The sequence below is a fragment of the Symphodus melops genome (genome assembly GCF_947650265.1).
Source record: "Symphodus melops genome assembly, chromosome: 14".
Taxonomy (NCBI): domain Eukaryota; kingdom Metazoa; phylum Chordata; class Actinopteri; order Labriformes; family Labridae; genus Symphodus; species Symphodus melops.
Window position 1 is genome coordinate 14,583,163 of NC_136704.1, and position 11,677 is coordinate 14,594,839.

General features: G+C 38.1%; 1 protein-coding gene across 1 annotated transcript; it reads right to left on the reverse strand.

Annotated features, from left to right (window-relative positions):
- Positions 1 to 182: 182 nt before the first annotated feature.
- On the reverse strand, positions 183 to 9,375 carry slc51a (solute carrier family 51 member A). The gene is made up of 8 exons (XM_079361694.1): positions 9,020 to 9,375; positions 5,358 to 5,509; positions 5,178 to 5,251; positions 4,753 to 4,911; positions 2,304 to 2,415; positions 786 to 932; positions 564 to 669; positions 183 to 437 (listed from the first exon to the last, which is right to left on the reverse strand). The coding sequence occupies exons 1-8, from the start codon at positions 9,093 to 9,095 to the stop codon at positions 298 to 300; spliced, it is 966 nt and encodes a 321-aa protein (XP_079217820.1). The 5' UTR covers positions 9,096 to 9,375; the 3' UTR covers positions 183 to 297.
- Positions 9,376 to 11,677: the final 2,302 nt, after the last annotated feature.

An 11,677-nucleotide genomic window follows, 5' to 3' on the forward strand; every position in this document is an offset into this window, starting at 1 on the left:
GGTAGACTATTGTTATGTTAATATACGACAGATAAGTGTCTAAAAAAGCCTGAACACGTTACAGCTAAGGTAAAGTGTTTATCAGAATTTAGTTTTACTGACACCTAGCGGCACAATAATACAGGTGTGAGTAAACTGTAAATGCAGTTCTGTCTGTGGCTTTCATTAAACACGCATGAACATAAAAGCCATATTTATATTTATTTATATATAATCTCATAATCAAATACATTCAGGGAATAACAGTCACACACACACACACACACACACACACAAACACACAGTTTTCAAGCAGACTCAAGGCACTGGAGCCATCTTGGTGTTTTCATTATCATCATGTTCTTCTTCGGGTAAAGGATCATACTGTCGTCGATACAGCAGACGTGTTACAAGCGTGATGATGAACATCTCCAGGATCAAAAGCTGCTGACTCATCACTGGGAAGACAAGCGAAAACAAAAGCTCAGTTTACGGATCAGTGTTGGGATGGACTGAATCATTGTTGATTGAACAGATAATCACATGGATGAACAGATTGGTTGTATCCATGGATGTTGACTCACTGTATCCTCTGGCTGCTGCGGAAAAGGGCGGAGCGCAGGCTATGGTTCCATTTAAGGCCAAGATGTTGATGATGGCTGTTTGCAGCTGGCTCAGGACAAGTACAAGCTACAAACACACACACACACACACACAGGTATATACGTGTTTCTAGTTATTGTGTTTCATGCAGTTTGAACAGTTGTGTGTGCGCACAGAGTTTAAAAGCCACTCGTGTGTCTTACCTGGTACATGGCATACTTGGGGATAATCTTGAGTGTACGCAGGGTAGTCCTCAGGTGCATGAACATGATGGCTACAGGCCACAGTGCTATGATTGTCAAGATGCCAACAAAGGGGTTGATCCATATCGCAGATCCGGTTATGGTCAACTGAAACATGGTGACATACAGAGTTAGGAAGTTTGCAAAGGCAGCAAGAGAGTGGGGACATAAAATTAATTAAATAAAAATGTATTTGTTCTTCTTGTCATTAAATTTGATATAACAGTCTTCTTCTATTATCCTCTTTACAACATGTAATGTTATTCTCATTCTCTATTGTTAAACCATACTGTGTGTGTGTGTGTGTGTGTGTGTGTGTGTGTGTGTGTGTGTGTGTGTGTGTGTGTGTGTGTGTGTGTGTGTGTGTGTGTACCAAAGTTTGCAAAACACATGTTGAAGATGTGCACACTCAGTGAGTCATAATTATTTCATGCATGAATTAATCCAGGATAAATCATGTCTTCTTGTTGCTTGTGGATGAAAAAAAAACTAAGAAGCTGGTTCCAAAGTCTAGAGAATGGACTGGTTTGTTGTTTTGTTCTAAAGCTCTTTTTCCTTAGCTAATACAGACCATATATATATATATAAACATGACATACGTTTATGATACAGACGCCTTAGTGAAGTTGTGTTTTTCACTTTTTAAATGGGGCACAAATTAAAACTTGTTATGATGTCATGTAATTTATCAAACTAAAGTATTGGGAAAATTATGTCGCAAGGATCGAGGATTTCATTTTTTCCACATAACCTGATTTCAGATAGTTGTATTGCATATACAAACACGACACATGTTTCTATGAGTTAAAATAAATAGTTAAATGAGATTCATTAAGCATCGGCTAAATGACAGAGAGGCTCAGTGTCTTGATCTATTTTCACCATATAAATTTTCACTTGCGTATGACCTTTTATCATTTAATGAACTTCATTAAATGATAAAAGGTCATACGTAAGTGAAAATTTAAATTATATATTTCAATTGAAGCTCCTGTGAGGTGGATTGAGTCAGAAACGGGGAGGAGAAAAAGAGAGAGAGAGACACGCTGCAGGAAAGGGGCCCACTGGTCAGATCCAAACTGTGTCCACTCACTCACGAGGACTAAAGCCTTTGTACATGGGGCACAAGCACTAACCTATAGACTACAGGTGTCTCAAAGACATGATGTTTTAGTGAGGAAAGTAAAACAATTAGTCACTTATAATGAGTGTGACTATTTGAATTGCTAAAAATTCTGTTGAAAAAGTAATATCTTAATGATAATAAACATGAACATAGCTACAGAAGCCAGATAATGAAAGTCAGTGTTAAACACAGTACTTGTCATCCAGAGAAAAAAGTTTCAGTTCAACCCTCTTTTTTTTCTTCATCACAAAAATAATACAACCAAACAACATAAAATGACCCTTTAATTCAGAGCATGATGATCGGAAAAAAACAGAGAGACACCATTCTGCATTTCCATGTGAAAGACTCACATCAGCAAGGTCAAAAGTCCCATTGGTCCAGAGAACAATGGAAAGGATGGTGAAAACCGGCTTCAGGAGAGCAAACTGGAAGGAGCCAAGTTTAAGCAGGAAGAGAGAGCGCCTATATTATGGAACAGAGGAAAATGATTTTCAGTAAAGGTGATGAGGACAACATGTTTCCGAGTTTACGGTATTACTTAAAAACAATTAAAAATCCTGGGTGGAATTCCCCGTTTCCCCAAATTGTCATTTCTTGATTATTACTGCAGGATGTTTCAAAACAATTGCAAGTGACCTTGGGTACACCATCAGCTTCGCGTTGGTTTGTCGCAACAGCACAAATGGTCCCTCTGAGATTCACTTGTATTCCTAATAAAACTGATGCAATTACTTATAGCAAACAAATGATCCTAAAAGTTGTTGACAGGAAACTGGGGAAATCATCATAGAATATGGCTGCGCCTGTCTTATCTTGGCAATCATTCCCATCACCATCATTGTGTCCAATGGGAAGGTTTGAGATGAAAGGATTTTCCAGACATTTATGCTGTGTGAAAGCACGTTAAGCACTGCAGAGCGTACGAGTGAAAGCACGTTAAGCACTGCAGAGCGTACGATTAGCACATCTGTTTGTCGTTTCCTAATGGCAGCATGCAGGAGATTTTTGTTGAGACTTGCACATAAAAGCAACTTTATCTGTACCTGCTACAGATGCTCATTTAGAACACATAGTTTATGGAGTAAATGTGACCGTGGACTTGATTTCAACATGATCAACTATGATTCACAATAAAGATGCAGCCAATCTTTCATCAGATGGTCAGGGAAATGTTTGGACAGCATGATGTTATACACATATCCTATCTCCTGAAAGAGTTCATTGGCCTTGAGTGTTTTCAACTGACATCCAGACAACAAAATGGTAGTCTTTATCCTATGTTGTGTGTAGACAGTCTGTGCAGTTACACAACCTTTTCCCAGGCCAAAGACCTCCAGGCACGAGGCTGGCCCCTCACACAAGTTATTGTAACAGTTTGGAAGCAATACCTCAAATACTGTACAGATCAGTCAAGCTGCGATTGCTCAGTATTAAGAACATCTTGGTTAATTTCAGCCTGTTTCTTTCCCATGAGGGTGAATATTGTGGCGTTTAAGTCTATGAGCACTTTGCACTTACCATCTAAGCTGCACAGATTTGGGGTAACAGAAATATACTTTACACAATGCCCACTATGAGCCCCTAAAACACGGCATCAAAACCTTAAGGAAAGGGTTTAAAGTATTAGTTTGATCCTTTTGGCTGTCTTGTTAAGATTACTGAAAGAATACAGATAACAACTTTTTACACAGACACATGTAACAGCGATATGTTAGCTTAGCACCAACACTTAAATCTAGGTGCAAGGGGCTAGATTTTGTCCTTTTGTTATAAGGACACCATCTAGTCAGCTTTCAGTGCACTTTTTACTCGGCTGTATACTAACTGATTGTTTGGTTAAAACAAAAAATACATGGCTATACATAGCCCAAGATTACAAACAGTTAAAGGGATACTTCACCCATTTACATGAAGCTTTGTATCATTAGAAACATGGTAGTAGTGTGAATCCAACCCTCATTTTGCCCTGAGACGAGAAAAATGTGTTTTTCTTTGCTTGAAAGTTTTCTTCATGTGATGCAAAAAGCGTCATATTGCATCACATGAAGAAAACTTCCAGGCAAAGAAAAACATATTTTTCTCGTCTCAGGGCAAAATGAGGGTTGGATTAACAACCATTCAACACTACTACCATGTTTCTAATGATACACAGCTTCATGTAAATGGGTGAAGCATCCCTTTAAGTTCAGTGATCTCTCATACAACCTAAATGTTACACAAAAGCGTTCATACCATTTTTAATAAAATGTGTTTCTTTGTTGGGCTATGCGTCTATGCGTCTGTGCCCCATTAAGCGTTCCCCTTTCTCCCCTTATTGGCAGCCTTACATAAGCTTTGTTATTTATACATAGCTTTTTTTCCCCTGCTTTCATTCTTTGTTCTCGGCCAAGCTAACAGGCTACAGCCTTTTATTTAGAAGGACAGATTTGACAGTCGTACTCATCTTCAAATGTAGTTCTCAGCAATAAAGCAAGGTAAGGTCATTTCATAACAAGTTGAACTTTACTCCAACCATTTGCAGCATGGGCTATGTGAGAATCATTCAAATATTGTGAATTGTACAGTTGCAAAATAAGAGAGACCACTATATTAATATCTTGTGCAGCTAATACCTAAAAAACATGTTTTTCTTGCCAAAGATAATAGGATCATGTTTTTTAAATCAACATGCAGAGACTTGCCGCTGTTATCAAACTAAACAAGGGATTCTGCTCAGCGCTCCTCAGATGGTGCTTACTCCCAGGCTATTGTTGGAAATCTGTAGCATTGAGTACATCAACATATCAATGGAGTGTTTACCGTGTGATGGCAACATATGGAAGACATAGGCAGCAGCAGCAGCAAGGCCCTGTGCTGATCTTCAATTTATGTTTCCCCGCTCGTTTCAGGAAGCCGTCATCACCGCCCACCTCCTCCACCATCAGGATCAGGAACTTGAACACCACGATGGAAAAATAACTACAGAAAGATATAGGAGAAATGTACCCATGGAGGAGAGTTTAGAAGGAAGGCCCAGTCGAGACATAAAGAAAATCCATCAGTTCCCCACATATTGCACAACCGTATCATTGTTCTCTTAAAAAGAAAAAAACCCCCATTCAGGAATGAAGTTTAATGTAACACCTTTGATCTTTTACTGCGGCGCTCTGGCCATAAAAAAAAACACATACCACTCTTGAGAAATGAAAAGTGAGTAAAAGAGAAGCAGACAGACAGATACCCACCAGGCAGAGAACATATCAGTAAACATGGTGGCTCTGGGGATCCACATCCCCAGACACGACATGGTTCCAATCACCTGGAACCAACAGGCAAAAAAAGAGATATCATCGTGTGAAGGGACAGAATTTTGAGAGATAGTGAAAATGTGTGCTTTACTCAGGGCCTCACTGTGTTATTCTTACCGGTGCTGCCCCATTCACCCAGATGATAACACTCTTCTTATTGTTAGGCACTTTCCTATAGATGTAGACACACTCCTCTATGTAGACCAGCATGGACACTGCAGCCATGAAGGTGAGCACAGAGTACAGGATGATGCCGAAGATGTCCAACTCTGGAGGGGGAGAGGAGAAATTAAAACTCCAAAAGACATAAGTTATTCAGCTCGGTGAGACTTGACATGGGCCTAAGAGTGTAGCTCTAAAAGTCAACATTGGTATTCTAAAATGCTCGTCATTACTTATGTTGACATACTAATGGTTAGCAGGATCTATTTTTCCATCTAAAAATTACACCAAGAACATAACAAGCTTCCCCAAACAAGAAGTTGACAGTGATGCTAGCAGCTCTCTGAGGCTGACCTGGGGCACAGCAGAGCTTTGATCTTATTGTTAACATTAGCATGCTGGCATGGTCACAACTGCAGTATACTAAGATGCTAGTAGTTAGCAGAGTTAATTATTCAACAATGTTCCAAAAAAACAACAAAAAAGCAGGTTACCGCCAGAAAATAACATCCTTAAAGCACAGGATGACACATTTATGCTAGTAGCACTCTGTACTTGAATATGGTTGAAATGACAACATTTGATTTGACTTGACGGTTGTTCTTGGCCCACTCGTCTTCCTCAGTTCCCTTTCTCTCAAAAACCGAGGTTTTTTTTTTTTTTGGCAATTATAATTTGAAAGAAATTAGATCAGTTAGGCTATAGCAAGCTTCTTTATGTTGAGACTTATGAGAAAGGTAAAGGCATATCTTCTTCCAAATGAATTTGAGCGAGTCATTTATATGTTTATTACTTCCTGTTTGGATTACTGTAACTCTTCATATTGTTGGTGTTGACCAGGCCTCTTCCAGTCATTTACAGCTGGTTCAAAGTTGATGTCTTCTGACAAGGAAGAGACAATGTGATCGGATCACACCTGTATTGTCTTCACTGGCTTCCTGTCAGCTTCAGGATCAAGTTTGAGATTGTATTACCTGTGTTTTTAAAAACTTGACATAGGCTGGCGCCATTGTATTTGTCTGACTTGTCTGGACTTATCGTGGTCAACAAACTAGATGCTCTTGGATTTTGCTAGATCTGGGATGAAACCCTGAGGTGACACAGTCTTCAAGGTGGTTTCTACCAATTTGTGGAACAGTCTACCTGTGAGATCTGCACAGAACATTGAAAGTCGCCAAATGGGAGATAAACAGGAGTATTGCTTTGTTATTTGCGCAACGATTACACAATCCCAAATTCATATTGGCATAATAGTAACTGTGTTTGGAAAATGTCATTGTAATCCACACAATACCCGTTTCATCAAAAGCCAATCTTTATTGAGTTTGTGAGGTTCATTATGGGAATAATGAATGTATGTAATAATTTTCTTTGCAAAAAAAGTTAAATTTGTTGATGTAGATAACGACATACAAAAAAAATACGTTTTATGGGAAAATGTTGGAAACATTTGAAACGGCATGCTACAGAGGAAACTGTTAAAGCTGGAAGGAAAACAGAGCTTTATATGTGTGTGTCCTTGAGGTACTGCTAAGTCAACTATAATTCAATTAAGGCTGTAATTGATAACTGATTGATTGAAAATCAAATGCAGACTGATCTCCCAGCTGTTTTGAACCAAAATTGAACCAATAGGAAGATCCTCTCCATTGTTGCTGTATCAAACAGTGTTGGGTGTTTTACAAATTATCTTAAATGCAAACATGTTTAATGCAGGTTATTGTGCACAGTAACCAAAAAAATAGCTGGAAACAGGAGCTTTCCAGTAATACAGTTCAAGATACATGTGGTCACAATTGAATCACATAAACATGTGTTTCAAGACAAAGAAAGAAACAAAACAAAGAGTGGGAGGATAGTTGGAGCAAATTGTTTCAATATGTGATTATTCTGAAGAATTCTGTTTCACTTCCTGGTGAAGTCATTAGCGGTAAACGTAAAACCACAACTTTCCTTATTTGGTGATTGAAAAGTGGTCACTTCATCCTCTTGTTAAATTTGTTCAGTACACTTTGTTTCTAATTTTAAACACTAATGTTATATACCATTTCCTTCATCTATGGAGACTATTTCCGGCCTTCTGTGTTCTGTCAGTTAGTCCTAATCATCTGCCAGTTTAAGCAGCCACACATGTGCAGAACATTTTCAGCTTTCTGTTCTAAGTACAGATCCAAGATGGGGATCAGTTTTTTCTACTGACAAAACTGATCCAGATGTTTTTTTTGAGAGACTTTAAAATGTGTTATCATCTAAAACGAGTCCCAAGACAGGTGATATTTGGTAGTTTGAACACAATTTTACAATAGTTAGCCAATATTCTTTTAAATTAAATATTTATTTTTTTTTTTTTTTTTAAGAATGACTTAATATAATAATATATGTGGAAAGTATTGGTGAAGGAGCATAATTTTGCAGGAGACCAATCACTTAATAATGTAAGAACTTTATTTAAAGGAAAGTTTAACATTTTATTTGTTTAAAACCAAATTCAATATACTGTAAAGACTTTGGCCAAAATAGTGCATAACCACACATGAAAACACAAAACATCTCAATAAAAACACTCAGGCCAATACACAATGTTCATCTGATATGAAATCACACCAAAATATATTAAGGTTAGTGACAACTTGTTTCAGGACCATACATACACTTAAAGATGATGTAATACCACTCAGTTTTGGTTTTATGACCACCAGTTAAACTTCTGTCCAGAAACTACAGTCCAGTTGGAAAGATAACCATAAGTATATAGCTATCGCAAAATCATCACATACAGACAGAAACACATTTTAACCTTTAAAAAAGAAAATAACTACACTTTTGCTATATGCATTGGCTGGACAAGCCTTTAAGCAGTCAGGAGAAAACGGACAGAGTGGGTAAGGTTGGGCTCTCATAGAGGAATAAACTAATATAAAAACTAAAACAATTATTTTATTTTAGAACAGCGGAACTATTTTATTACAGAATAAAGAGTAAATATGTCATTCCTCTCTGTCAAAGCGTTTGTTAAATTGTACAACCCTCAACAGTGTCAACAGAAACACTGAAAGGGAAGACAATTTAAAGCTGAAGTCTTTGGATAATTCAGTCAGTCTTAATAATAGTGTCGAAAAGAAAAATGTAAAAACAAGTAAAGCAACATGTTTTCACTAAATTTTTAATCTATCACAATTTTATAATCCCTGAAATGTAAACAACCTTATAACAAAGGATTTAAGTAATACTGCTTGGCTCGTTTTTGGTTGATTTTCCTCGTATGTTGCTCCATGTGTCAGGCTGTAAAACCTAAGAGGAGCATTGTAAATGTAGAAGTGGGTAATCCAACATTTACAAAAAATACCAGCAGCCACATCAAGTGGATTAATTGATTATCTTGACAATTATTATTATTAAATTAGACACTGACAACTAAGCTCTGCCATAATTCATTGCATTAATTCGGCTTTTAATAGGGATGCAAGTATAGCGTTTAGGATTATTTAAGTATTGTACCTGCTGAAAAGCTGTACAGAGAAAATACAGCCAATAAAGAAGCAAGAGTAATCGACCACCCAGCTAATTCCCAACATTTTTTTCTGTGGATACAATTTAGAGAGGTTTAGATTACTCACTGAGGATGATGTCGATGGCGAGAGGAGGCTTTTCCATGCACCTTGGGTCCATAGTTGGGTTGGATCCATTGCTCATACTGGCCGGCTGCTGTCGGTGGATTTCCCAAAAAAAAACCAAGTTTCTTTTAAAAGTCCCTTGTGCTTACAATCAATGCGCTCAGTGCATCAAAGTCTGTGGCCGCGCTGGCTTCCCTCTCCGGGTCTAATGAGTCGTGCTGAAAGTTTCGACAGAGAACTATCTACCCGTAGGGTACCCCAAATACTCTGTCAAACACTTGTTGCAATCCAATGACCCGCCCTCTTTCCGCTGTCGGAGAACGGTGATTGTTTGGCGATTCACCGCAGGCTGGGCAGATGACGTAAAAACGTGCTTTGGGGGTGTCATGCATTCATTAAAATTACGACAGTAACAGCGTGCTTTAATTATAATAGGCTACCGGATGTCATTTTTTGCACACTCATCTGTTTGGCTTTCTGCAACTTTGGAGACTTTTTTTTGGAAGTGTATGGTCGAGAACTCATTCAGGTCAAGTTTTTATCTATGAGGCAGCTTCAAGGTGCAAAGTTTCTGACTTCTTCATATTCCCAAAACTTTCTAAATGTCTTGGACGCATAGAGAATGTATCCTGGTTTAATTTGAATATCCTGTGAAAACAGATCTTTGGCGGACTCATAGTTTAACACAAATTGGTCATTTGAATCATTATCACTTCAAAATCCTTAAGTGTGTGTGTGTGTGTGTGTGTGTGTGTGTGTGTGTGTGTGTGTGTGTGTGTGTGTGTGTGTGTGTGTGTGTGTGCTTAAAGAAGGGGCATTTCTTGGAGCTTGAAGACAGTACATGCACTCATCACATGCCCCCCTGTTCCCATAGCAACATGTGGAGACCTATCGTCATGTGAGGCATTTGTTCTGAATCTTTTTGCCCCCTTGGCTCAATAAAAAAATCCCTACAACACTTAAGAGGCCAGAACAGAGACCCTAAACATCATTCAGTTCAAGTTGCCATGATACTGACTGTAAGTAACACGCACTTGATACAATTTTTGTAACAAATATCTCATAATAATCAGACATTGCTGATGCCAGAACTTGTTTTTTGGCCTTGGCTTTGTATTCTTCTTCTTCTTCTTTTTCTTCTATGCCCTACCCTTTTTATCCAGGTTTGACATCAATCAGTTTTTATTGTAGCAACAAATTCATAACAAATGTTATCTCACTTTAGAAAGGTCACAATGTAACAGAACATTGAGTTATGTTACTAATGATCAGGTAAAAGATCGTACTCTATTACTTTATGTTGCAAAAGAGCAGGAAGATCCTACTCTTTGTTACTTAATGTTACGAAAGAGCAAGTAAAAGATCTTACTCTTAGTTAGATTTCACACAAGGACCCAACATTAATCCATCATGAGCACAGGACTACACAACATTTAGCAAAATTATAACTGTCTGCTGTGTGTTCAGTTATACCAAAGCTTTGGGAGGTTAAAATAACATGTCGGCACTTGTGTTTATTTTCTTTCTTTATCCTTGATCTGCATGTGCTAACACATTTGAAGAGTGATTACGAGGGCAAGATTAGGGACTAACTTTATCAGTACAGTATTGCTCATATGGAGGTCAGACTTGCAGAGTGATACACATCTGAATCAAGTCTGAGCAACTTTCTTTCCTGCAGGTTTTGACTGCGTCATGGCACACCTCAGAGGATGTTTCTATTCCACACTCATTAGAAACGATTTGTCCAGACTGGCCTAAAGGAATGAAATCACTGGAAGAGCTAGAAGAATATTCATTGTGAGAAGAAACAAACCAGATTTAAGAGGACTTTTAGATTCCCCCCTGAAAATGAATCCACATTTTATTCCAGTTTATGACAGACAGACAGACTATGGGGATGATGACAGACAGACGCTCTGATTAAGGTGAACTGACGCCACCCAAAAAAATTGTCACCTGATTGCATTGATGATGCTGCCAAGGGACACAGTGCTTCCAGATTTCCCTTTAATGGTTAAACCATCCAAAGGATTTTTTTAGTGAAACTGTGGCTGCCTGGCCTTGTAGAGGTTAGAGTCACTGTTTACTCCACGTAACTAAATGACACTCAGGTCATTAACTTTGGAGCATTTATCTCACATGCACATGGACAACCACCCTAAAAACACACATGCATTAACAATAAGTGAATGCATTCTGTTTATTCAGCATCTGATTTGCATTTTCTCTATTATAACTGCTGGTTTATTGAAGATATTTGAGTAGGCTTATGATATAGACATGTTAGATACAGATAAACTATCTTTTTTTCATCGAAAGGATTTTTGTGATATGTTAAGATATTTAACACAAAAAGTGCATTTAGTGTCCAATAACAGGATTTTTTTAATGTCCCATTCCATCAAATGCAGGATTATTTGCCCTAGCATGAAAAATACAGTGAATGCTGAGTCATCATATCATCACCTTAGCCAATGTGTTGTACAGATCTGCACAACAACTGGGCTTCACAGAGGGTCGCTTCTGTCTCAACAGGGCTAAATGTAAAATATACCTACAGCCACATGGGTAGAAATGTAAAGTAACAAGGGAACAATTTGAGTGGGTGCAGAGGGGAGTCAATGGCCTGAGTGTTAGAAAGATAGCAGAGGTCAAAGT

Excerpts from the sequence above, each read along its gene's own strand:
- slc51a (XM_079361694.1), bottom strand. The coding sequence starts at position 9,095 with ATGAGCAATGGATCCAACCCAACTATGGACCCAAGGTGCATGGAAAAG. Across the intron at positions 5,510-9,019 it reads CGCCATCGACATCATCCTCA|AGTTGGACATCTTCGGCATC; the intron begins GTGAGTAATCTA and ends CTCCCCCTCCAG. Across the intron at positions 670-785 it reads CCAAGTATGCCATGTACCAG|CTTGTACTTGTCCTGAGCCA; the intron begins GTAAGACACACG and ends GTGTGTTTGTAG.